This window comes from Lemur catta, chromosome 21, assembly GCF_020740605.2.
Source record: "Lemur catta isolate mLemCat1 chromosome 21, mLemCat1.pri, whole genome shotgun sequence".
In the NCBI taxonomy this organism is placed as follows: domain Eukaryota; kingdom Metazoa; phylum Chordata; class Mammalia; order Primates; family Lemuridae; genus Lemur; species Lemur catta.
Genome location: NC_059148.1, coordinates 18,232,968 through 18,259,812, shown reverse-complemented (window position 1 = coordinate 18,259,812; position 26,845 = coordinate 18,232,968). Strand labels below are relative to the sequence as shown.

At 42.8% G+C, this 26,845-nt stretch overlaps 1 protein-coding gene across 4 annotated transcripts; it reads left to right on the top strand.

Moving 5' to 3' along the window:
• Window positions 1–332: 332 nt before the first annotated feature.
• Window positions 333–26,816, top strand: USP30 (ubiquitin specific peptidase 30). Of its 4 annotated transcripts, none has more exons than XM_045534614.1 (13): window positions 333–497; window positions 3,445–3,554; window positions 4,719–4,901; window positions 10,051–10,154; window positions 14,142–14,240; window positions 14,842–14,887; window positions 15,952–16,046; window positions 21,695–21,754; window positions 22,436–22,522; window positions 23,154–23,234; window positions 23,335–23,554; window positions 25,392–25,512; window positions 26,097–26,816. In XM_045534614.1, exons 1-13 carry the CDS (start codon window positions 415–417, stop codon window positions 26,359–26,361), a joined length of 1,554 nt encoding a protein of 517 aa, XP_045390570.1. In that variant the 5' UTR covers window positions 333–414; the 3' UTR covers window positions 26,362–26,816. The 4 variants fall into 4 exon arrangements, with proteins under 4 accessions (XP_045390570.1, XP_045390569.1, XP_045390572.1 ...); XM_045534613.1 differs by having other exon boundaries at window positions 14,842–14,890; XM_045534616.1 differs by having other exon boundaries at window positions 347–497; window positions 14,845–14,887.
• The last annotated feature ends 29 nt before the right edge of the window (window positions 26,817–26,845 follow it).

Sequence of the window (26,845 nt, the reverse complement as noted above, 5' to 3'; positions counted from 1 at the left end):
ATAACTAATGGTAGCAGAGACCTGACACCGCTTTCGGGCGGGGGCCTCCCTCTCTACACTGAAAAATTCAAATCATGACCCAGGGTCCCTTCATGGAAGTGGGGCATCTGTTTTTGTCGGTGGAATCTGGGCAAAACGTGAAAACGAAATGGCCCCGGGCCGCTGAGCCTCCCTTAACAACCGACGCCAGAGCCCGTTACTAAGGGGGAAGAAAGAACAAGGATGTGGTCCGCCGGCTATTGCTCTCCGGCGGCGGCTACTTCCGGTCCTCCTGGGAGGCCGTCCTTCGGCCTACCTTCCCCCGACGGGCTGGGACTGTGGCCGCGGGTTCCGCCGCCGTGGGAGCCTTCGGCGTCCTCGGTCCGGCGGCCGTGGCAGCGGCGGGGGCGGCGGCGGGCCTCCGGCGCGACCGCAATGCTGAGCTCCCGGGCCGCGGCGGCCATGACCGCAGCCGACAGGGCCATCCAGCGCTTCCTGCGGACCGGGGCGGCCGTCAGGTGAGCTTTGGGGGGCGGGGCGGTTGGAGAGGCCGGGACTGGAGTCCCCAGACCGGGCCTGTGGTGGCCTTTTCTCGCCCTAGTCAGGGTCCCCAGGGCCCGAGCAGACACCCCTAAGCTTCTGCGTCCTGTAGCGTTGGAGGCCCAGACCCTAAGGTGGGAAGGGATGACGGGCCTCTAAGGGCCCCCAATCCTCCGGCAACACCAATTCTGTCAGCGCTCCCCAATTCTGTCAGCGCCTTCCCTGCCCTGCTAGAGCCTCCCCGATCCTGTCATTGTCCCCAGGACTTCCAGGGCCCTCCAGTCTTTTCAAGACCTCAAATTCTGTCAATGCCGTCCAGTCCTCTGAGTGCCTCCTAGGCCTGCCAAGACCCCTCAATCCTTCTAGGACATTCCCAATCCTTCTGGGCCCCCAGTCATATGTTTCTGGACTGCCAGGGTTTCCCAGTCTTGCCCAGGTTCCCAATCCTGCCGTGGCTCTTGCAGTCCTGTGTCTCGGGGCCTTCAAGCGCCCCCCATCTTGTCAGCACCCCTATTTCTGTCGCGCCCTCCCCCCAGTTCTGCCAGGGATTCTCACTTCTGTCTGGGTCCCCAATATTATTAGTGTGAATAAAGACCTTTACTTTGCAGGGATCCCTAAACCAGACAGGGTCCCTTAACCTGTTAAGACCTTCTGCTCCTGTTAGGACTCCCAATTGCCTGGGTCCCCAATCCTGTAAGAGCCCCCATTTCCCTCTTCTAAATCACCCTCCCAAGGGCTCCAGGCTTCAGAGCTGAGCACCACACCCCCAGTGCTGATCCCAAATGACTGAGACCTGTTGCTGAGGTCGACTTCCTCTGGAACAGGAGCGGGTGTAAATAGCTTGTTATCATAGGGCTGGAAGTCCTCAGTGGCTGTCCTGTCCATTGTCCCCATTCTGTAGATGAGAGATGGGCCTTGGGACAGCCTTGCCTGTGGCCCCACAGCTGACCTGACAGTAGCAAAGTTGGAGGAGAAGCCAGATCTATCCTATTCTGAGGCCCCACCAAGCCCCTCGTGATGTCATTTTGCAGAGGACTGGAGTTTCCAGAGTTGCCACTCCTCCCTGCGGTTTTTGTCCATGCCGTGCTAAGAACCAGGGCAAACCTCTCTCCCATCCCTTCAATACTATTTCGTTCAGTTTCTCTCATGAACTTTGGTTTTACTTTTAAGCATAGACTTGGGAGCTGGCATGGATTCAGAGCCATGGTCCCTTGCTCACTGTGACCAAGTTGGCCTCTTAGCTTCCTTGTCTATGAAAATGGGGGTGATAAGTAGAACCTACTTTCGTGAGGTTGTTTTGAAAATGAGGTAAGATTATCACCATAGCGGCATAGAGTATGTACCGTTAAATATTAGTGTTTGATTAGGGGATTTTAAAGCACTTGTAAAGTGCTTTAGCACTTCAGTGATAGGCTGTCTTCACCTTTCCAGGCACTTTTATGAATATACGTATTGGGTAAAAGTCATCACGGTGAAGCATGAAGAAACTTCAAGAATAACTTTCATTAATGAACCTGAGATTATAATACTCAATAATTGTAGCAGCTAATATTAAGTTTTTATTATGTATCCTACTATGTATTAGCACTTATTTAATACTCACAAAAACCCCTATGAGGTAGGTCCCATGATTATTTTGTACAGAGGCTTAGAAGGTGAAATGATGCCCTAGGAAATAGCAGAGCCAGAATTGAACCAGGTTAATATCACTTACTTTCTTAACCAAGTTCTGTGTACATTCTATTGACTCTGTCTTGGAAGAACAAAGATTTATTTGACAATCAGCTATTAGCTATGACACTAGGAAAATGTTAACTATTATAAGACAAAGTCATTATTATCATCAATGACTCTTTACTAAGTTAATGTTTACTGAGGTGAGATCAAAACAATATTCACATGATCCTAATTTTGGAATAAGAATATATTACACATATACATTTGTAACATAGGTACACGTATATATTATACGTAGATATCCATACATACATGGTTTGCCTTATTTGGTGGAAATACATAACTTTGTATAAAAATAATGTTTTAAATTTCTGGTGAAATTTCTTCATTTATAGCAAAAGAATGACTTCAGTGTTCCAGTCAAGCCTGATATTAAGAAATCTTTCATTTTATAAATATTCAGATCTTTTATACTAATGTATGCTCCTTCCCTGTTTAATATTCTAAAAGAAAAATCAATTTCAGGATATTTTCTCCAGTATGCAATCATTCAGTCAATATTATTGAGAACCTACTATGTGCCAGGCATGATCTAGACACTCGAGATATGTCAATGAGTAAAACAAAGATCCCTGCCCTCAAAGACTTTACATTCCAGTTGAGGGAGACAGACAACAAACACAGTGAATAGTGAATTTTATATTAGCAGTTGGTAAGTGTTATGGTAAAAAGAAAAGGAACCAGGTAATAGGGACCAGGAGTACAGGTTCCAAACATGTGTTCAGGACAGGCCTCTTGAGAAGTGAGGGAGTGAGCCAAGCAATGATCTGGGGGAAGAGCATTCTGGGCAGAGGGAGCAGCAATGCAAAGTCCCTGAGGTCTGAGCGTTGGTTGGTGGTGGCCAGTGTGGTGGTGGAGTGAGAGGCAGAGTGGGAGGAATGAATGAAATGCAGCTTTTGGAAGGTTGTGCTCTGACATAGATTTTAAATCCTAATGTCTATGAAGCAAAAAAAAAAAAAAAAAAAAAACCAAAAAGAAAAAAATGTCTTCAAAACAATGTTGCAAGAAAATAAATCCTAATGTCTAAACATCCTGATTTTCAAGACAGAATCCTATTACTGTCTATCACTTTAATTTGACAGTTAGGTATTTGGTGGGTTATTTGGACAAAATGTTATTCTCCTTATCTATAGATCTACATACTGTGTTTGTGATGATAAAAGGCAATAAGCTTATTTTCTTTTTTAGATATAAAGTCATGAAGAACTGGGGAGTCCTAGGTGGAATTGCCGCTGCTCTTGCAGCAGGAATATATGTTATTTGGGGTCCCATTACAGAAAGAAAGAAGCGTAGAAAAGGTAAGAATGCGGCCACTGTATCATCCTCTGTAGATGAAACTCAAAACCCTGTTATCTGAAAATAGTACAAAAGGGGAGGGGAGTGGCCATTTTTTTTTGTTCTCTTGTATCTTTAAAATGAGGACTTCGGTTTTTGAAACAGTACTTTCACATCGACTTGGTATTGTACACCCTGGAGTAAAAAGATTTCTATTTTAGCCCCTCTTCAGGCTTGAGCTGGAGGCATGCTTTGTAATGAAACATTTCAAGTGGCTTAATTGTCTTAGAGTTCTCATTAATATGGCAATTGTGTCTTTCAGTAGTACAGCTGACTAATTATGTCATGCATTTGTGGTCTCTCAAACTAGATGGCTAGTGACTGGTAAAAATTTCAAGTTAGTTTCTTCATTAATAAAAAATCTATTTCCTTATTTTTTTTAAATACCCCTTTTGTAAATGTTGCACTACTTAACATTGATCAAAATTCAGCAAAGAAAGAAAGAAGAAAAGGATGTAGCAAAATTTGATCATTGTTAATTCTGAGGATGGTTATGGTTGGGGTTCATTATACATTCTCTCTCCTTTTGTGCATGTTTAAGAATTTTTTTTCTTTCCCTTCTTGTAGATATCCTTTGTATTGAGAATCTTTTTATAATAAAAAGTTTTTAAAAAATTTTGAGCAGAAGAGGGAGTTATCAGATTTGCAGAAAGGCTGATCAGAATTGGCACAGTGATGTCTTCCCCGTGATTTTAAGATAAGAACAAAATTGTTGTCCTGGGGAAGCAACAATAAAACAATTGTTTTCTTCTGTTCTGAAAAACATTGGTATTAAAGAAGAGAGCACATGAGACAATGAGGGAGAGAAAAAGAGAGGAGACGGTTACTCCGTGTTTTTATCCATTTAGTACGAACCAAGCTGTGCCAGATACTGTGATGACTTTCAAAAATAACACACCGCAGGAACCTGTCCTTGTCCTCCTGTTGCTTACAGTCTGCAGTTCTGGGACCAGGCCTTGGCACAGACAGAAGGCCTGGCCTCCAGGTGTCTCTGGACAAGGACCTGCTCAGATTGGGATTCTCAGTTTAAAGCCACAGTGCAGAAACTCTGGGTCTCAAATGGGAGAGAAAAGAGAGTTGGTCCAATGTGATGTGCTGTTCTCTTTTTCCTCCCACTTTTTTTTTAGGGCTTGTGCCTGGCCTGGTCAATTTAGGAAACACCTGCTTCATGAACTCCCTGCTTCAAGGCTTGTCTGCCTGCCCTGCTTTCATCAAGTGGCTGGAAGATTTTACCACCCAGTACACCAGGGATCAGAAGGAGCACCCCCCTCAACAGTATTTGTCCTTGACGCTGTTGCACCTCCTGAAAGGTATCTACATGGGAATTTAAAGGGCATCTATGCACATTTTTGAAGACGTCCAGATGACAGACAAAGGCTTAATAGCCTTATTATAGAAAATAATCAGATAGATTGTTATGGAGAAAACACTGAAAGCCCAATAGATGCAAATGGCTATTTTTTAAAAACCAAAGATGGAACCGTTTATTTAAAAATTGTCAGTTTCATAACAGCTTTTTAACGAAGGGAAAAAAATCCACTGCCACATAAACATTTTGATTATAAGAAGTACTCTTTAAAAAACATTAACGTGAAAGAAAAAAATGTGCCTTAGCCTAGGAAATAAGGTGATTCACAAAAGAAGTGATACAAATTGCTAACAGACACTCAGATGTTCAAGGTAACCATCATCAAAGAGATATAAACAAAATAATAGTGCCATTGTTTTGCCTGTCAGCAAAATTACAAAGTGAATTCACAGCCCTGGCCGGCTGTCGGCCAGTGTGTCTATATGCTGCTGCTGAGGGTGTGCCTGAGTGCACCCTTTCTGGAAAGCAGTTTGGAACTACACAGTGATAGCTTGCAAAATATTTAGAACCACTTGACCTAGTAATTCCACGTCAGGGAGTCTGTCTTACAGAAATAGAAACGTGGACTGTAATTTAACCAGCCTGGAAAAGGGAGTCCTAAAAGCAGACAAGTTTGGGAGTGGCTGAATACCGGCCCCCAGCTTGGAGAGTCATGGCGTACACTGGCTTGGTAAAGGTTTTACGAAATAACCTATTCAAGTTCATTTTTAAACCAACATTTTTGACTATAGAACTGTTTGTTTTTTTCCCCCATAACATCTATTAACATCCCATGGACATTATACAGAACATAATGTAGGCACAAAGACCTCCAACACCTAATCATAATGGCAAGAAAGGGGGAAGAACACAGATGGCCAATAGAGAATGATTAAGCAATCAATGGCATATAACCAACCATTAAGAATCATTTTTATGCTGTGAAAGGTGAAGGTGGAAAAAAAACTAAAAAAAAAAAAATCATTTTTATGAAGTGTTTTTTTTTTTAATTTGGGAGAGGGTATAGGTTATCATATTGAAAGAGCAGGATATAAAATATGATATAATTTACTTCATCAAAATAAGAACTTCCACAGATGAAAGCTGGACAGAAAAAGGCCAAAACGTTAGTGGTGGCTGTTTTGGTGATCTGCAGTTATTGATAGTTTTAAAAAACATTTTTTAAGAGAACTATACTTCTACTTCCAACAATAAGCATCCCTTACTCTCACTGCCAGAAAAAAACTGGGTTTAAAAAACACCCTAAATTCTACTTCACCGAGGTCATTTTCCCGTGTGCTCTCTGCTGGACACAGAAATCTTTATGAAGCGAGTGTGCTCGTCTGTATAAGCAGTGATTTAATAGCTTTTACTACCCTGTTTTAAAAAACAATACCATTGCACAGATTGTGTGAAAAGCTGAAATGTCCACAAGTTTAGGCACCGTCCTGCCCCTCGACCCCAGCACTGCCCTCGGACTGCTTGCATGTGGCACCCGGCGTGGGGCAGCAGAGCCGGCCTCAGCAGCTGCACCTCGAATGTCCGCCCCCTTCTCTGCTTCTGCCTTTCAATCATTTCGGTTTTTTAGAAATAACCTGTAATTACACAAGAAATGCATTGAAGAAATTCTCCTTGTAAAAACTTAAAGCATTACAGATAAGGCTAACGTCCCCTTCATCACTACTCTAATCCTGCTCCCTCCTTCCTTCCCAAGAGGAAGCTGTGAGTGTGTCCTTGCAGATGGTTTTCTGTGCATCTAAATACCTTTCTGTGGAGCCATAGAAATTATATATTCTTCTGTGTTTTTCATGTCCAAATAATATGATATTCATTAGAGAAATGTCCATTTCAGTACATGTAGTGCTACTTCAGTCTTTTTGCTTTTTTGTGAGTTTATTGGTTTTGGTATATTTTGTCTTCTGTGAATTTCTTGCTCATATCCTTTTGCCCATCTTTATAAATTGTGCTAAGATAATCTATAACATGAAATTTACCATTTTAACTATATAGTTCAGTGGCATTAAGTACCGTCACATTGTTATGTAACAGTCACCACCATCCATCTCCAGAACTCTTTTCATCATCCCATACCGAAACTCTGTATGCATTAAACAATAACTCCCATTCTCCCCTACCCCAGCCCTTGGTAACCATTGTTCTACTTTCTGTCTCTCTGAGTTTGATGCAGATCTCATTTTGTCATGAGATACCACGTATCTGTGTACCTCATTTGAGTGGAATCATACAATAGTCATCCTTTTGTGACTAATTTTACTTACCATAATGTTCTCCAGGTCTATCCATATTATAGCAGGTATCAGAATTGCATTCCTTTTTAAGGCTGAATAATATTCCTGTGTGTGTGTGTGTGTGCGCGCGCACGCGTGTGTGGACATACACACAACATTTTGTTTGTCCCTTCGTCCATCAGTCGATTGATGTTTGGATGAGTTCCATCTCTTGGCCATTATGAATAATGCTGCTATGAACATGTTGGTGTACAAATATCTGTTTGAGTCCCTGTTTTCAATCATTTTCTGGAAATTCCCAGAAGTGGAATTGCTGGATCAAATGGTAATTCTGTTTAATTTTTTGAGTAGCTGCCTTACTTCCCACAGAGGCTGTACTATTTTATAATCCCACCAGCAGTGCACAAGGGTTCCCGTTTCTCCTCATCCTCGACAACACTTGTTTTCTGTTTTTTTGATAATAGCCATCCTAATGGGTGTGAAGTGGTATCTCATTTTAATTTGCATCTTCCTAATGATAAGTGATGTTGAGCATCTTTTCATTTGGATATTGGCCATTTGTATATCTTTTTGGAAAAACGTCTGTTAAAGTCTTTTGGCCATTGTTGAATTGGGTTGTTTGGGTTTTTTGTTGTTGAGTTTTAGGAGTTCAGAGTTTATATATTCTGGGTATTAATCCTTCATCAGATATATGATTTGCAAGCCTTGTTCACTTTTTTTTTTTTTTTTGAGACAAAGTCTCACTCTGTTGCCCAGGCTAGAGTGCAGTGGCATGATCATAGCTCACTGCAACCTCGAACTCCTAGGCTCAAGCAATCTCCCTGCCTCAGCCCTCTGAGTAGCTGGGACTACAGGTGTGCACCATTCCACTGGGGTATTTTTTTTTCTAATTTTTTGTAGCGATGAGGTTTCGCTACGTTGCCCAGGCTGGTCTCAAACTCCTGGCCTCAAGCGATCCTCCTGCCCCAGCCTCCCAAAGTGCTAGGATTATAGGTGTGAGCCACCACCCCCAACCTCATTCACTTTTATAGCCGCATAATATCCCCAATATCAAGACACCCCAGTAGTTTAGCCATTTGCTTCCAGTTCCTTGTCAAGCAGGCGACAGTGGATGTTGTTATCTAGGTCTCCTTATGCACACAAACACATGTTTCTCTAGGGTAGATCCTGAAAAAGTCAAATTGCTGGGTTGTGGATATGAAAATGTTAGTAGTCATTACCAAACTGCTCCATAGCATTTTAGACAAAATTGGGCTAAAGGGGACATTAAAATTTTCCTTGGGAGCGAAAAAGCTAACAGAAGGGCTGCCCTAGGGGTGTGGGAGGAGGAAGGAAGATATAATTCCTTTCCCAACTCCCTTTGTCCTAGAGGGTAAAGGGCTGACCCAGGATGTCCACACACTGATGCGTCTCAGGCCTTCTCAGCACCAGCTGCCAGGGCTGCTGCGCCCAGGGTTGCCACCAAGCTCAGACAGGGGTGGGGCGGGGACACCCTGGAGGTGGGAGGGTAGCAGTGCTCAGAACCTCCAGAATCAGAGCCTGACGTATTTAAAGGAATCTTGCACGTCCACTGACTGTAAATCAAAGAGAAGCAACAGGCTGGCCTACTTTATCTTGGGAGTCACTGAACCTGCAGAAGCTGCACTGATACGGCAGGCCCTACATCTCCATGCCCCACGCTCCGGCAGTGCCAGCCCAGCGTGAGGTCCTGTGGGAAGGGGGTGGCCAAGATCAGAAGTCAGCACACTGTGGCCATGGGCCATATCCAGCCCACTGCCTGCTTCTGTCAATAAAGTTGTGCTGGAGCACAGGCCCACTGGTTTAGGTGTTGCCTATGGCTGCTTTTGCGCTGCGACAGCAGAGTTGAGTAGTTGTGACAGAGACCATGTGACCCACAGAGCCTAAAATGTTTACTTTTTGGCCCTTTACAGAAAAAGTACCAATGCCTAGTCTAGCGGTAATGATTAAATGAATTCATAAGCCCATGAAACTTATTTTTATTAGGCTCGATTTTACTTACGATTGGAAAGTAAGGCCAGGCACAGTGGCTCACGCCTGTCATCCCAACACTTTGGGAGGCTGAGATGGGAGGATCACTTGAGGCCAGTTCAAGACCAGCCTGGGCAACATAGCAAACCCCGCCTCTACAAAAAATTTAAAAATTAGCCGGGCATGTTGACGCGCACCTGTAGTCCCAGTTACTTGGGAGGCTGAGGCAGGAGGATCACTTGAGCCCAGGGGTTGGAGGTTGCAGTGAGCTATGATCATGCTACTGCACTCCAGCCTGGGCAACAGAGTGGGACTCTGTTTCTAAAAAGTAATAATAATAATAATAATAAAGAAAAGTAAACCACTCAGGAGACCCTTGCAGGCTGCCACATACAGCTTGATGCTTTGCCATGATAATCAGAAACTCAAATGCAAACAAATACAAGCAAAGGCCTGGTAACTACGGGGGAAAGCGCCCTGTGGAGAGGAGCTTAGCACAGAGTGTGGGGTTGGACTACGCAAATGCTTACGGGCCCTCCCAACCCTAAGAGTTGAGAGTTAAATCATTTCACTCAATAAGAACCTTGCAGCAATAAATTTATATTGATGATGGTAATTTGAAGATCCAGAAATCAGTTACTTCATTTAAATGCTGCAGCCTCATGAAACATTACATTCATTCAGCAAAAGTGAAGTACCTAATAGCATACTAACCATGGGGTGAGGCTACAAAGAAGAATGATAAAAGAGATCTAATTCCAAGGCAAATGTTGCAGTCCTTAAATTTTTAGTTAGCTTTGATGTGTTATACCGTGCAGGTTTTCTGGTTAGTTATGCTGGTGAATTTCATAATTGTCTTATTTTTGATTCCAGCTTTATCCTGCCAAGAAGTTACTGACGATGAGGTCTTGGATGCAAGCTGCTTGTTGGACGTCTTACGAATGTATAGATGGCAGATCTCTTCGTTTGAAGAACAGGTGAGCACGACATTCAAACAGGTTTAGCTTGGAGAATCCTTTCCCCTGGTGACTTGGGGCCTGACCTTGCAGTTGCCTGGCCTGAGCGTACATTTCTGTCACATTTTGAACAACCTTAGTATTCTGGGACCAGAGCACCAGCCTTGTTCCTGCTCTCATGTTCAGAGGGGAAACACAGCTCTTTTTCACCTGGTGAGTAGGTTAGCAGGATAGGGCATAAACACACAGTCACCAAAGAGCAAAAATCGTTTTGGTTCTTGAATAACTTTGTACCGTAGTGGATGACAGGGACACCTGGGTTCTTTAGAACGAGGCAAGCAGCTTCACCCTAGAGGCTCAGAGGTTCAGGGGAGACCCTTTTTTGGACCACACCCTCATTAAAAAAAAAAAATCAGCTACGTCCACCTCCCTTTTCCACAACTATAGCCTTGCTGCCCGCTTTGGAACTTGGTCACCCCCTTCTCTCCAGACCACTATTACCAATAGCAAATCTGAGGCAGAGGCCAAGAGAGTGAAAGTCTAGGGATGAAAAAATGTAGCTGCCAGTGGCGTACTGGTACGTCGTCCCCAGCCACAGTGCCAAGACGGCTTGTCCAGCTTTGTGTAGGCGTCTTCTGTGGCCACTGTCCAGAGAAATGGGAGGTGGCCTTTTGGACCTCCCAAAACTGTGGGGCTGAAGTGAGAGGCATTTAAAAACTTTGAAAAAGGAAGTAGAAAGGCTTTCTAGCTCATGTTATTTTTAAAGATTTTCTCGTTTGTGCTTTAATCTGAAGCCATGTATTATTTTTTAAACGTGATGTTGGTGAAACCTATACTTTATTTTTCTTTCTTTCTTTTTTTTTTGAAGAGATGGGCGTCTCATTCTGTCACCCGGGCCAGAGCGCGGTGGTACATTCATAGCTCATTGCATCCTCCAACTCCTGGGCTCAAGCGATTTAGCCTTCAAAGTAGCTAGGACTGCAGGCGTGTGCTACAACACCCAGCTTATACTTTCTTAAAATGCATCTTGGTTAATCCAGTTGTATATTGAAATGTTTTTCTATTTAGAAAATAGTTTTTAAATCCTGCTCTGGTAACTGGAATTATTTAACTGCATTTTACATGTCTCTAAACTGAGAGAATGACTTTGGGATTTAGTCTCCAGGGACATTAGATAATTATTCCAACTCCTGTCCCTCCATCAACCACCCACCAAAGGCTAAGTCACTCCTTGGAAGTATTTCTAATGTCTTCAGCGCACAGCAGTCACTGAGCCACCTAGTGCTAGAGAGTGCAGGAAAAAGAGATGAGCGTGTGTGTCCCTTGGTCTCTTCCCCTTTGGAGACATTCAGAGTGTCCAGCATGCGGCCTTGCCCACGTCTTCATTATTAGTGATCCAGTCGGTCAATAACAGACTTGCACTAGTGACCCGTTTTCTGTGTCTAAAGCTAGAGCTGTGGGGGATGCATCGGGCTAAGTGCTTGCTTCACATGAATTAACCCTATAAAGGAGTTGCTGTTATTGTCCCCATTTTACAGATAGAAACACTGAAGCTCAGGGAAGTGAAACGATTTGCCCAAAGTCACACAGCTACTGAAGGAGCAGAGCCAGGATCTGAGCCCGTCTGGTGCTAAAGGGTACACTCTCAGGCTCCACCCTCTTCTGCAGTACTGTCCCTTTCCTTGAGGCCATGTAGTCATGCGGCCCACTGACAGGATAGGTTATGGATCCGACTCTGTCCTGTCTTGGGATCAGGGTGGGCCCAGATGCCTTGTGTGTGAAGGCTCCAGGGAAGAGCTGTTTCTCCTCCGGGTGACTGAGGCCCATTGCTGCCACAGGGCTGTCACTCTGCTCACACTGTCACTTAACTGCTGGGCTGCCACACCCACCCCTGCATCGTGAGCCCCTTCTGTCTTCAAATCTCCAGCACTCCCTTGCTAACTGCAGTTTACAGCCCTGGAGGGGGGTCATTTATGTGTGCAACAAATATTTGATGAACGCCTGGTGAGGGTGGTGGGGCTGTAGCAGAACCAGGACGTGAACGGTTTCCTGCTCTCCTGGGGCTGGAATTCTGGTGGGGAGTGGCATGGGGCGACAGTAAACAGGTCATTTCAAGATGTGCTAACAGGAAAATAAACAGGCTGATGTAACAAGGAAGCCCCGGGGAGCCTGTGGAGGAGGGGAAAGTGGCAGGGGGAGGAGACTGCTCTCGGCAGGGAGGCTCTTCTGGGGAGGCGAGGGGAAGTATAGAAAGGAGTGAACGCCCAGGTGCAGAGTGTTCCAGACGGAGGAAGAAGCTGGGGCAGGAAGCTGGGGGCGGTTGTATGGCTGTGGCATGTGGAGAATGGCAGGGAGGCCAGGGCCGGGAGGGCAGTGGCGGAGCTTGGCAGGGAGCAGATTGTGCAGGGCCTGGGAGGGCCGGGGCGGGAGTCGGGCTTTTATTGTGCCTGCGGCAGGAGCCACTGGAGGCCTTTCAGCAGCAGCCTGGTTTGATCTGACTTTGGTTTGAAAAGGAAGGCTGTGCGCGGGCAAGAACTGAAGCTGAGAAGAAAGGTGGGAGGCGGCTGCAGTTGTCCGGGCCTGAGATGGCCCAGCTGTGACAGGTTGAGTCAGGGGAGCTGGAGAGAGGCTGCAGGGATTTATCGGGGGTAGATCCTGCAGGACTGCTGCCGAATTGGCTGGGGCAGGCTGGGCTCGAGGGGTTTGGATAGTTGATCACGGAGTACCTCCCTGGGGAGGAGCGCTGTCAGCACGGACCTGAGGAATGAGAAGGAGGCAGCTGTGCAAAGGTCTGGGCACGGCCTGAAACGGTAATAAGCTTGGTGTGTTCAAGGAATGCAAAACAGGCCAGTGACCGGGGCCCTGTGAATGAGGGAGAAGGTTCTGGGGGGAACCTTGGGCCCTCGGACAGGGACTTTGTAGGTCAGGGAAGAAGGGTGGGTTTGCTCTGGTAGTGAAAGCCTTTGGAAGGCTGAAAGCAGAAAAGGAAAGTCATCTGCTTTTAGAAGGCCACTCTGGTGACTGTGTGGAGGGGGGGCCAAGAGTGCAAGTGGAGGGCCCGGGGGAAGAGAGACCCTGTCCCTCCAGGAAGAGAGAAGGGGTGGCTTTGGCTTTCAGCAAAGAGCTGTTTGAGCTGATCCTTAAAGTGTAGCCCTCTGCCCTTGGATCCAGCAGTCCCACTTCTGGTACAGCCCAAAAGATTTGAAAGCAGAGGCTCAAACAGATATTTGTACACTCATGTACATAGCAGTATTTGTAGTAGCCAAAAGGTAGGAGCAGTCCAAGTGTCCATCGATGAATGAAGAGGTAAACAAAATTTTTATACAGTGACATATTATTCACCCATGAAACAGAAAGAAATTTTGCAATATGCTACAACATGGATGAAACTTCAGGACATCATTCTAACTGAAATAAGCCAGTCCCAAAAGGACAAATACTGTGGGATTGCCCTCATCGGGGGTACCTAGAGTAGTCCAATTCACAGAGATAGAAAGTAGAACGGTGGCTACCGGGAGAAGCGGGGAGTGGGGAGTTAATGGGGATGGGGCTTCAGTTGGGGAAGATGAAAACAGTTCTGAAGGTGGATGGTGGTGATGGTTGCACAACAGCGTGAATGTACTTACGGCACAGAACTAGACATGTAAAAATGGCTGAGATGGTAAAGTTTATGTTTTGTGCATTTTACCACAATTAAAAAAAAAACACATCATCCTTTGGAGTCAGGTGGAGTGGAGGTCGTGGACCATCTCAGTACAGCTAAAGCAGGCTCGGGGACTGGCAGAGAGGCAGCCATCCCGCTTTCTCTCCCCTTGGGACTCTCAGTTGAGGGTCTTTATTTGTGACAGTGTCTAGACCCTAGGACAGAACTGTTTCCATTTCACGAGCTGGCCTCGAGAATGTAGACAGCACATCTGCCCTCGTTAGCTGGTGGCCTGCACAGGGGCTGGTTCTGACACTGCCCTTGCCTCGGCGGGCTTCTCTGAAGAATGCTTTGCCCTTTGACAGGACGCTCACGAATTATTCCACGTCATTACCTCGTCACTGGAAGATGAGCGAGACCGCCAGCCACGGGTCACACATTTGTTTGATGTGCATTCCCTGGAGGTAAACTGTTAACATTTTCAATATATTCAGTGCAGCTTGTGCATATTTAATACTTGTAGGAACTGCGAGTATAATCTTTGTACAGCCTTAAAGTCAAAAGTAAGACTCAATAAAAACCAAAAGTGGGAATGAAGCCAGGGGCAGGTCTTCAACTATTACATACTCTGTAGTTGGTGACTTCGGTTTGGGATGTCAGGGCTCTTTAAAACAATTCATTGCAGCAATTTGTGTTGGCTTTGAGAAGAAAGAATGTATTATTTTTTTCCTACTTAATAGAGGGGACTGAGGGGCCATAGAAATGCTAAATGAGTCCTCATTTCCCTGTAACAGTATAAATATTTGGGAAATTGATAAAAGTTAACCAGTAAAGAGGGAAATAGTCTAGAGAGAGGAAATGTTTCCATTGTATTCCATGAAGGAATATGCACAGGAAACAACCAGAGAGGGTAATTAAGGCTACTTTTAGAAACACGGGCTTTGTTAAATGTTGGTTTTCAGTGGTGCACTGAGCACAGAAACCTGTAAGATTTAGGGCTGGGGCGAGGGTGGTAAAAGGGGTCGTAATGGGCTTTTTCAGTCTGTTTCTTTTCTTCCCCTACAGCAGCAGTCAGAAATAACTCCCAAACAAATAACCTGCCGCACAAGAGGTAGTTGTTTTCTATTGAAATGTAACACTTAAGATGTGTGCTTTTAAGATATGACGATGATTTGCTTGTTTTAAGAAGTTTTTTTTTTTTTTCTGGTGCTATCTAAGCCCCCTTGAACCACGATGTGCTTGCAAACGAGCTTGTGTTTTGGAAACAGCTTCACATGATTTTCTTGGTGTTCCCTCCCATCCCAGCCCTGCTCAGTTTCTTCCAAATGGACTTATTTGTGCTTCGGGCAGGGCTTGCTTTTTACCTTCTTGAATTGATCCTGGGAAGAACTTAATAAGCTGAATCTGTTGTGTCCTCAGCATTTCCACTTTGGCCAACTTTTACCCCAAATTATCACAGTCCTCCTTAGGAGGCAATCACTGTTTTCTTAAATAAAAAAAGAAAATTAACACATCACTTCCTTTGTGCATTAGTAGTAATAGGAACAAATATTTTTGAACCCAGCCATTGCAATATCTTATTTAAAACTCATAACTCTATGAAGCGGATGATACTAGGGGTAATGGGATAGTAATTATCCGCATTGCCAGCAGACTGAGGCTTAGGGAGATGAAATGACTTCCCAGGTTACAGAGCTCACAAGAAGCAGACCCCAGGCTGAGCCCTGGGCTGCTGCCTCCGGAGCCTGTATTTCTCACTAGTGTTTGTTCCACTAACCCCGCTCCTAGCCAAAGAAAATCCCAGTTCTTCAGAACTTGCTTATTATTAATTCAGAAGTTTATCTCACTTTATGTTCATTTGTGTTATCTTTCTGTTGATATCTCAAACATTTTAAGCATATATTTATAAAAAGATATTGCTAATCACGAATCCCTTTTAAAAACGTGGCTGTACCCATTACACAGAAACCCCACGTAAAGATCTATATAAATTCTCCTGTGAAGAAATGGGATGTCTTTTGGATGGAGGTCAATGAGGGAAACTATTTCAGTGTAGTTTTCAAGAACATGTTTTCCCCAAAGGGAGTTTCTCCCACATACTAAAAAGGAGGGTGAATTTTGAGGTTGGTGCCAAAGAGCTGAAAGTGATATATCAAAAGATGTTTTGCATTCCAGGGTCACCTCACCCCACGTCCAATCACTGGAAGTCTCAACATCCTTTTCATGGAAGACTCACTAGTAATATGGTCTGCAAACACTGTGAACACCAGGTAAATACAATACCAGTACTTGACATTTCCCGGCGAGGTTTTCTTTTAAGGGAGGGTTCACTCACGAGAGCACCTAGAGAGTGTGGGCTGACATCTGTCCACGGCGTTTGTGATTGCCTGGGCTCTGCACACTTAGTGGACTGACCACCCCCCGTTGGTCAGTGCCAACATGTCATTTGCTCCTCAGATGTCATCTTCTGCACCAAGACCAGCAGACCTATTGTGGACTGGCAGGATTGCAAGTCCTAAGGTTGGGTTTATGCTCACGGTAGACACAATAGACTCTAGGGCTGGGTTTTGGTTTTTTTCCCTTTGCTTTTGCAGTTTTAAAATAATTTTTTATTATGGAAAATTTCCAACATATAAAAATAGAGAATTGTGCAGCTGTCACCTCAATCAATTTTAGAACATTTTCATTACCTCCCCCTGCCCTCAAACCCATACCCGTTAGCAGTCACTCCCTGTCCTCTCCATCCCCCCATCACCTGGCAACCACTAAGCTACCTTTTGTCACTATGGCTTTGCCTATTCTGGACATTTCATAGAAATGGGATCATACCATATGTGGCCTTTTGTGTCTGGCTTCTTTCACTTAGCATAATATTTTCAAGGTTCTTCCACATTGTAGCATATATCAGCACTTCGTTCCTGTTTATTACCAAATAATACAGCATTGCGTGGATATACCACATTTTGTTTATCCACTCATCAGTTGATGGGCATTTGGATTGTTTCCTCTTCTTCGCTATGAAGAATAATGTTGCTGTGAATATTTATGTGCAAGTTTTTATGTAGACATATGTTTTCAGTTGAGTGTATACCTAGGAGTAGAATTGCTAGCTCTTATGGTAACTCTATGTTTAACCATTTGAGGAGCTGCCAGACTGTTTACCAAAGTGGTTGCACCATTTTCCATTCCCACCAGCAGTGTAGGAGGGGTTCCAATTTCTCCACAGCCTCCCCAGCACTTACGATATCTGACTTTCTGATTCTAGCCATCCTAGTGGGTGTGAAGTGCTAGCTCACTGTGGTTTTTTAACCCCTGGCTTTATTGTGGTATAATTGACCAATAAAAATTGAATATATTTAAGGTGTACAAAGTTGATGATTTGATACACGTGGTGGTTGCCAGCGGCTGCGGGGTGGGGATGGGGAGAGGTTGAATATATACATTGTAAAATGATTGCCACAGTCAAGCTCGCGCTGATTAACACATTCATCACCTTTTTTGTATGTGTGGTGAGAACACTTAAGATCTACTCTCTTAGCATATTTCAAGTATCCAATACAGTATTATTAACTGTAGTCACCATGCTGTGCATTAGATCCCCAGGACTTATTCATCTCATAACTAAAGGTTTGTACCTTTGACCAAGATGTCCCCATTCCCCACCTCCCACCCCCTGGCCACCACCGTTCTACTCTCTGCTTTTGTGAGTTTCACTTTTCTAGAATGAGATCATATGGTATTTGTGCTTCTCTTCCTGGCTTATTTCACTTGGCATTTAATGTCCTCTATGTTAATCCATGTTGTCACAAATGGCAGGATTTCTTTTTTTTTTTAGAGCTGAATAATATTCCATTGTATGTATATACTACATTTCTTTATCCATCCTTCTGTCTGTGGAGATTTAGCTTCCATATCTTGGCAATTGTGAATAATGCTGCAGTGAACATTGTGGTGTGGATGCCTTTTTGAGGTCCTGATTTCCTTTCCTTTGGGTATAGAACCAGAAGTGGAATTGCTGGATCATATACTAGTTCTGTTTTTAACTTTTCGAGGAACCTCTGTATTGTTTTCCATAATGGCTGCACCAATTTACATCCCACCCACAGTGTAGAAGAGTTGCCTTTTCTCCACACCCTTGCCAACACTTATTACCTGGTCTTTTTGATAATAGTCATCCTAACAGATGTGAGGTAATAGCTCCTTGTAGTTTTGCTTTGCATTGCCCTGATGAGCAGTGATGTTGAGCATCTTTTCATATATCTGTTGGCTATTTGCATGCCTTTTTTGGATAAATGTCTGTTGCGTTCCTTTGCACATTTCTTAATTGTGTTATTTGTTTTTTTGCTGTTGACTTGTATGAGTTCTTATACATTTTGGATATTAACCCTCTATCAGCTATATGGTTTACAAATAGTTTTTCATGTTCTATAGGTTGCCTTTTCATGTTGTTGGTTATTTCTTTTGCTGCATCATTGTGCTTTTTGATTGGCATTTACCCTGATGACTAATGGGTTGAATGTTTTTTTTAAAATAAACTTCATACAGTAAAATTTCTACATCTATCAGGATGATCATATTTTATTCTTTTAATCTGTTAACATGGTAAATTACAGTGATTGCTTTTTCTAATGTTAAACTAGTCTTGCTTTTCTGGGATAAACCCCACTTGATTGTGATGTATTGTTCTCTTTATATATTACTGGATTTGATTTGCTAATATTTTCTAAAGGATATTAGTATCTGTATTTATGAGAAATATTGGTCTTATGTTTTTTTTCTGCTGTGATGCTTTTGTCAGATTTTGTTTATAAGGATTATGTTAGCCTCATAAAATAAGCTGGGAAGTGTTCCCTCCTCTGTTTCCTGAAAGATTTTCCTTAATATTGGTCTTATTTATTTTTTAAATGTTTGCTATAATTTATTTCTTTCTTTAGTTCTATTTTTGCTGAATTTTTTAAAACTTTGTTATTGGTTACAAGCACATGTATTATGATGAGTTGACTCTTATTGTCATGATAAAATGTCCCTCTTCATCTCTGATAAGACTCCTTGAAGTCTATTTGAATGATTCATTTTCATCTAACTAGTGTTTCTTTGGTATATCTCTATCTGTTCTCTTATTTTCGACCTATATTTGTATTTTAAATGTGGCTTTTGTAGGTAACATATAATTGGGTCTTGCTTTTTTATCCAACTTGACAATCTGCCTTTTAATTGGAATGTGTAGTCCATTTACATTTAATGTATTTATATGATTAGATTTAGTTAGGTCTGCCATTTTACCATTTGTTTTCTGTTTGCCTTATATATACTTTTTTATTCCTCTTTTCCTCCATTCCTGGCTTCTTTTGGGTTAATCTAATAATTTTTAGTATTTAGTAACAAAGGTATTACCTTTGTTAGCCTTTTAGCTGTACTTTTAACTTGTGTATGTGTGTCTGTGTGTGATTAAATCATACAATTTTACCTTATTGCAGTCTATTTAGAGTTAATATTATAATTCTTCGTGTAAAATGCTGGAATGTTGCAAAAATACAGTTCTACTACCCTGTCCTTTGTGCTATTTTTGTCATATCTAGTACATCTACATACATTATAAACCCTATAATACTGCAATATAGTTTTTGCTTTAAATACTTGTATGTGTTTTAAAGAAACTAAGAGAAAAAAATATATTACCATTTTTGGTGTTCTTCAGTCTTTCCTATACATCCAAGTCCATTTGATATTTTTCCTCTACAGCCTAAAAAATCCCTTTAAGATTTCTTGTAGGCCTACTGGTGGCAGATACATTTAGATTTTATTTATATGAAAATTGTTTTGTTTTGCCTTCATTTTTGAAGTATAGTTTTTGTTGGATATAGAATTTGGGGTTGACAACAGTGTTACTGTTATTTTGCTTGGATTTATTTTAAATTTGTCACTTTAAAGACGTTCTGTTGTCTTCTGGCTTCCATTTTTCAAAGTCAGTGTCTTTCATGTCATTTTTCTATATGTAAAGTGTCCTTTTTTTTCTGCTTACAAGATTTTCTCTTTATTTTTATCCATGTTGTACATAGATCTGGTTTTCTTAGTAGGTACTCTGCTTAGGGCTTGCTGAGTTTCTTAAATCTTTACGTTTACATTTTTCACCAAATTTGGCCATTGTTTTTTCAAAAAAGATTTTATGCCTGTTCTCTACTTGTTAGTCCACTTGATATCGTCCTACAGGTCACTGAGGTCTTATTCATTTTTCTTCAATCTTTTTCCTCTGTGTTCTTCAAATTAAATTATTTATATTACCCTATCTTCAAGTTCACTCTTTTTCCATTGCCAGTCTCTGGCTGTCCAGCAAATATTTCATTTTAATTATTATTACTTGTAGAATTTCCATTTCCTTCTTTTTAATAGTTTCCATTTCTCTGCTGAGATTCTCCATTTGTCCATTCAGTACAACTATATATTTTCCTTTATGTCCTTGATCATATGTGTAATACATCTAGGAGGTTCTCATATGCTAATTTCAACAGCTAGGTCATCTCTTTTTTACTTCACGTGGGTCACATTTTCTTCTTTTGTTATATTACATGTCTAGTAATTTTTTATCACATACTTGTCATTGTAGTAGAGACTTTGGATTCCATTGTGTTTCTCTGAAGAATGAACTTTGTTGTGGCAGGCAGTTAAGCTGGCTGGAGCTCAAACTCCAAACTGAAAATCTCTGCTCAGGTTTTTTAGCTTCTACTTCTTTTTTAGATGCTACTTTCTGCCAGGCCTTCTGGAGTCTTCCCGGTGCGTGTGCGCTTCAGTGGTTAATCCTGGAACTGGCCAGAGTTCCTATGCGAATTTTGAGACTAGTTTTCTCTGTGGCTCCCTTCTTTCTGTGATTTCCGCTCGTCTCTACCAGTCCTGAACTCGGTCTTCTGATGCTGCTGCGTTTTGCCACCCAGCACTGCCAAGACTGGGCAAAAAAAGCACAGACATTCACATCTCACCCATGGAATTCCTAGAGTCAACTTCTTTTTAATTTCTGCCCGCTTTTGGTAGCTTTCCAGTCATTCAGAAAGTTTCGTTTTGTTTTGGTCCAGATTTTACAATCGTCATCTCAAGGAGGGACAGTGTAGCCAAGCTACTCTGCCGCCACCAAAAGCAGGAGCTCTTACTCTGTCTTACCATCTGCTTTTCTGCAATTAATAATATACCATGAACATCTTTCAACATAATCTTACATTCTTCTACTACATTATTTTTAATATCGTATTCTATTCTGTGGACATGCTGTAATTTATTTACTCACTCCATAGAAGTTTCAGCTACAGTCCTGTGCCACATAACAACGTTCAGGCAACAATGGACTGCATGTACGTTGGTGGTCCCATAAGATTATAATCCCATGTTTGTACTGTACCTTTCTATATTTAGTTATGTTTACATACACAAATATTAACCACTGTATTACAGTTGCCTACAGTATTCAGTACAGCAACATGCTATAGGTGTTTGTAGCCTAGGAGCAGTAGACTATACCATCAAGGTTTGTATGACCTCTGCGATGGTCACACGACAGCATCACCTAAGACACATTTCTCAGGACATAGTCTCGCTGTTAAGATCTGACTGTATTCAGATTTTTGCTGTTATAAATAATGTTGATAAATATAGTTATGTCCATGGTTATTTCCTTAGGATAAAATCCCAAAATTGCTGGGTCAGGTCTGTAATCTTATAGTATTTCCAAGCTATCTTTTAGTATTATTGCACCTCTTGTGTTTACAAGGTTGTTTTTAATAAAACTTGCCTCTAAGAATATTATGTTTTATTATGTTAATGTTGGACATCTAAATATGAAACCATCTCATAATCATATATCTTCCCATCTTTAAAGTTTCGAATCTAATCTGAGTCCTTTCTGGCTTTTCTATAATTTTTTTTTTTTTAGAGTCCTGTTCGATTTGATACTTTTGATAGCCTTTCACTAAGTATTCCAGCCGCCACATGGGTATGTACTGATCTGTGGTTTATGTTTGGTCTGTTTTGGAGGTATTTCAACCCAAAAGGGCTTTGAGGTATTTTATGTGGTTTCAGGTACTATGTGTTATTCAAACATGGTTGGCTGAACCCTGTCTTAACCTTAATGTGTGCTACCCACAGCCTGATTATGGGGGAGGGGAAGGTGGATGGTTTTTCTCTTGCTGCAGAAACTGTGACTTTTTGAACACACACATACATGCACACACCCTTCAAATTCAAACATATCTATTTTTTTTCTATATATATTTTTAGTTGTCCATATAATTTCTTTCTACTTTTAGTAGAGATGGGGGTCTTGCTCTTGCTCGGGCTGGTCTCGAACTCCTGACCTCAAACGATCCACCCGCCTCGGCCTCCCAGAGTGCTGGGATTACAGTCTTGAGCCACCGCGCCCGGCCAAACATATCTAAAACAGTGCAGAAGTCCATCATTTTCTGCAATGTTATGTCCTCATACTTTTGAATGTCAGTAATAGCAGTTGGGGGTGCTTTGAGCCCCACATTTGTTCAGGAAACATCCAGTTGTGTCTGTGAAACTTCATTGCCTACCTACACCAGAACAAAGCTCTGGGACTCACGCTGCCATCTGTCAATAGTTTCCATGTAGCTCTTCTTTGAATTGTAATGGTTTTCTTCTTCTTGTGCTATAGGGTCACCCGTTGACCCTGGACCACTGCCTTCACCACTTCATCTCATCAGAATCTGTGCGGGATGTCGTATGTGACAACTGTACAAAGGTATGCATGGCACCCCAAACGTCATCTCCCAGCTGGCCTCTGTGTGTCCGTAAAGCGCTTCTCACACCACTGCCCCTGAGCTCTTCTGACTGTAGCCAGTGGCTCTTTGCAGCCACCACCCTTCTACCTAACTTCATTGGGAAATGGGCAGCCCATGGACCAAATCTCTTTCCCAGATGAGTTTTGTTTAAAGAAAAAATTTAAATGTCATGCTTTGAGATGGGACCTGCCCTCTCCAACTGGCTGTAGTCCCCTCCAATCTCATTTGTCTCATATCTTTTTACCTATGCCACCTGCCTGAACCCCCTAAGTAATTGAATTTCACCCTCTGAATCAAGAGGAACTGTGTGTAACAGAATTTTTGAAGACAAAGGACAATATAGATTACATGCCAGTGTCAGAGTTTCAGTGTTGATTCTAAATTTTCTCTTCTCTGTACTGTTACTGTTATTTAATGACGAAGAGGGATCAGGGAAAACAAGCCACAAATAATCCGGCAGCTGAGTCCATTCCAGCAGGTAGCAGTTAAGTGCCAACTGAATGCAGCTGTAATACCACCTTGATCTGCAGCTCTCCATAGATGACCTATGTCAGGAATTTCTGCAGAGAAATGTTGTTTCTTTCATTTCAGATTGAAGCAAAGGGAACCTTGAGTGGGGAAAAGGTGGAACACCAGAGGACCACTTTTGTTAAACAGTTAAAACTAGGGAAGGTGAGCCCACGATACACACTTTGTTGGCTTTGCTTTCGAGGACTGCGTGTGTCCTGCTCCTGAAATGACTCGTTCTCTCTGGTTTCTCTGCCACCCGCAGCTCCCTCAGTGCCTCTGCATCCACCTGCAGCGGCTGAGCTGGTCCAGCCACGGCACGCCCCTGAAACGGCACGAGCACGTGCAGTTCAATGAATTCCTGATGATGGACATCTACAAGTACCACCTCCTGGGACACAAACCCAGTCAGCACAACGCTAAACTGAACGAGAACCCAGGGCCTGCGTTGGAACTGCAGGACGGGCCAGCAGCCCCCAAGCCAGGTGTGTGCCGACGCATCAGGAATGTTCCTCACCGAGACAAGCAATTTGGCATTAGCCACCTTCTCGGTCCCTTATGACATGAGTGCAAAAGGCTTGTACAGTGGTTGCTTAAATTCTTGAGAACAGCAGGATTGGGGGTGGAAGAAGGAAGACTTCTTAAAAGCAGGTTAAAATTACATAGTAATGAGATGTAGAGTTTTTAAAACTTTATTACAGATGAAAAAGTATAGGGAGAAAAGCCTCTGATTGCAGTCTTGCTCTCTGATCTTTTCCCTAAGTGATAATTGGCTTATTAGCCTTCCAGTGAATTGTTTGTCTTTTTTTCCCCCGATACAGTCATCTCATTTATACAGGAAATGAGGGAAGGACATGTCCTGGTGGAAGATCACTGAACATCTTATTTGGGCTGCAGTGACTTCTTTTCTGAACTATTTATCTAATTCCATTACTGTCCTCATCTGAGGTCAATCATTGAATTGGGTCCCAGTTAAGGCAGGCAGCTGTCATTACCCCCAGTCTTATGAGGTAATTGAGGCTCCACACAGTTCAGTGATTGGTCAAAGGCAGACAGCAAATGGGAGATGTAGTGTTGGGACAGGTTTTTAAAGGTCTCTTAAGTGACACGTTGAGTTCTAGAGTTATAGTTGAGGAAAACCCATTCACTTTAAGGGTTTACCACCTACTTGCTGCCCCCAATTAAATGAGGATTGTCTTCCTGCACCCCCATACATTCCTGACCTAGTGTCCCTTACCACTTTTGTTCTTGCTTTGACCACAGTAGCATGGCCTGGCAGGATGTCATTTCAGGGAGACTGTGTTTGGCTCTTTCTCACCAGGTCATCAGATTGACATGGGGAATAGCAGAGGTAGAGAGGCAGCTCAGTCCTTGACCCTCATTTTAAAACAAGGACTTCTCCCAGCTACTTGGGAGGCTGAGGCAGGAGGATCACTTGAGCCCAGGAGTTCAAGACCAGCCTGGACAACATAGCGAGACCCCATCTCATTAAAAAAACAAAACAAACCCTCCCCCAAAAAAAAAACAAGCAAAGACTTCTTCACCCTAGCTTCCTCCTGGACTAGGTAGGGTACAGGTCCACTGTAGTTCAGAGCATGCTGGCTGTGGTTAAAGATGCCAACAGTGAACTACTTGCTACATAAAGTCCTCCAAATATGACATTTGAAAGGAAAAGACATATAAATATCACTTTAATTGTTTTCTCTACACCCATAAACATTTATTAATTCTGTTACGTGTTGGTATTCTTAGGAGCTGACAGAATGAAAGAAGAGAGAATGTTTAGATCAGAGGTTCTCAACAAAGAGCAGTTTTGCCTCCCAGGGGACATTGGACAATGTCTGCTGACACTTTTGGTTGTCAAAACTGTGGGGAGGGGTGCTGCTGGCATCTCGTGGGGAGAGGCCAGGGATGCTGCTGACCACCCTATAATGTATAGCATATGTCCCTGCAACGAAGAAAATGATCCAGCCCACAATATTAATGATGCCAAGGTTAAGAAACCTTGGTTTAGGTCAAAAGCCAGTAAATTAGTGCTTCACTTTGATACATACTGTTAGCAAACAGGGATGAGAACCTCAAAGATTCACAGAGTTGTCAAGGCTAGTGGTAGACCTGGAGCTAGACACACTTTTCCTATTTGAGATTAGGACAGTCAGGGACAAAAAGGTAGGAAATATTCTGAATAAATATAATACAAAATGAAGTATTTTTTTGCTTTATAGCCTTACAGGGAGTTACTTTCCAAGGTGATCAAAACCCTGTTTTGTTTACCCAGAGCCACCACTAATTTTTATTAACGCTGACCTTTTTCTCCTGCAGTTCTGAATCAGCCAGGGGCCCCCAAAACACAGATTTTCATGAATGGCGCCTGCTCCCCGTCTTTATTGCCGTCCCTGCCAGCTCCGGTGCCCTTCCCGCTCCCAGTCGTCCCTGACTACAGGTGAAGCATGTCCTTCATTCGGCTGCAACTTCTCTTCGTTTCTCAAATTAGCTTTTCACAGAGATGAATAAGGAAAATTTAGAGATTCATTTTTTTCTTTAATTTTAAGGTAGAATTTCACTATTGCACATTCTCATTTATTTTTGTCCAAAATAGAATTCACTTTAAAAATAAAAATTATAAGAGCACATATCGTTTACATATACACATGTGTATGTATGTATGTATGTATAAGAGATAGAGAAAAAAATTTTTAATTTCTTGGGATACCACCTAGAGAAAAACCAATTAAATTTTTAAAGTCATCCACTCTATAAAGTGTGTGTAGACACATACACACAATATACCTGTACATATGTACTCATGTGATACAAACATCTGTATAAATACAATATACGTATACTTATAGAAGGACATCTTGCCATGCCAGTAAATGTAGAATTGTATTATGATGTCGTATGGTATTGTGTGGATGTGCCATTGTATCAGTCCCTTGTCGTTTTCACATCTAGGATTCTGTTTCTGCCTGTAAAGCCTTTTTTGTTGTATTTGTGTAAACCACCGGCATTTGTTCTGTCATTCAGCTCATCCACATACCTCTTCCGGCTGATGGCAGTCGTCGTCCACCACGGAGACATGCACTCTGGACACTTTGTCACTTACCGACGGTCCCCGCCTTCGGCCAAGAACCCTCTGTCAACCAGCAACCAGTGGCTGTGGGTCTCCGATGACGCCGTCCGCAAGGCCAGCTTGCAGGAGGTCCTGTCGTCCAGCGCGTACCTGCTGTTCTACGAGCGTGTCCTCTCCCGGATGCAGCACCAGAGTCAGGAGTACAAGTCCGAAGAATGACTGTGCCCCAGCCCCTAAGCTAGAGCCAACAGCACTGTCAAAACTGCCCAGGACAAAAGCAGAACTGTGCTGTGTGCAGGCAAGCAGCCCCAGTAGAGCCCTTCAGCTTTCCCGTGTGTTCTAAGAGCAGGCTCCACCCGGGAGCCAGCGGCCCCGACTCAAACCAAATCAGGCTCCCTGAACAGCTCTGCTGCTTGCGCTGGGAGGTGCATCGTGTTGAGAAAGCATTATGTCTAGAGCGTCTTTTTATTCATCCGATCCAGGTAATTACAAGAAAGCAGATTCCGGAAGCCACCTTTTCCACATTGTGGTATGTCAGGTATTCTCAGAGGGGAGTTACCTTTGTCTAATCCTCTGACGTTTCCGCATAGATCTTTTATTTTTAATAAGCAGGCCCATAAAAACTGTTGACAAGAATTAGTGAAATTATTAAAGGCAACAATTTAGAAGAAAAAGTGCCTTTCACTTTTGATTGCTTTGGTAG

Coding starts and splice junctions, on each gene's coding strand:
- USP30 (XM_045534613.1), top strand. CDS start 415: ATGCTGAGCTCCCGGGCCGCGGCGGCCATGACCGCAGCCGACAGGGCC. Junction 4,902..10,050: donor GCTGTTGCACCTCCTGAAAG/GTATCTACATGG, acceptor TTTTGATTCCAG/CTTTATCCTGCCAAGAAGTT. Junction 25,513..26,096: donor CCAGTCGTCCCTGACTACAG/GTGAAGCATGTC, acceptor TCTGTCATTCAG/CTCATCCACATACCTCTTCC.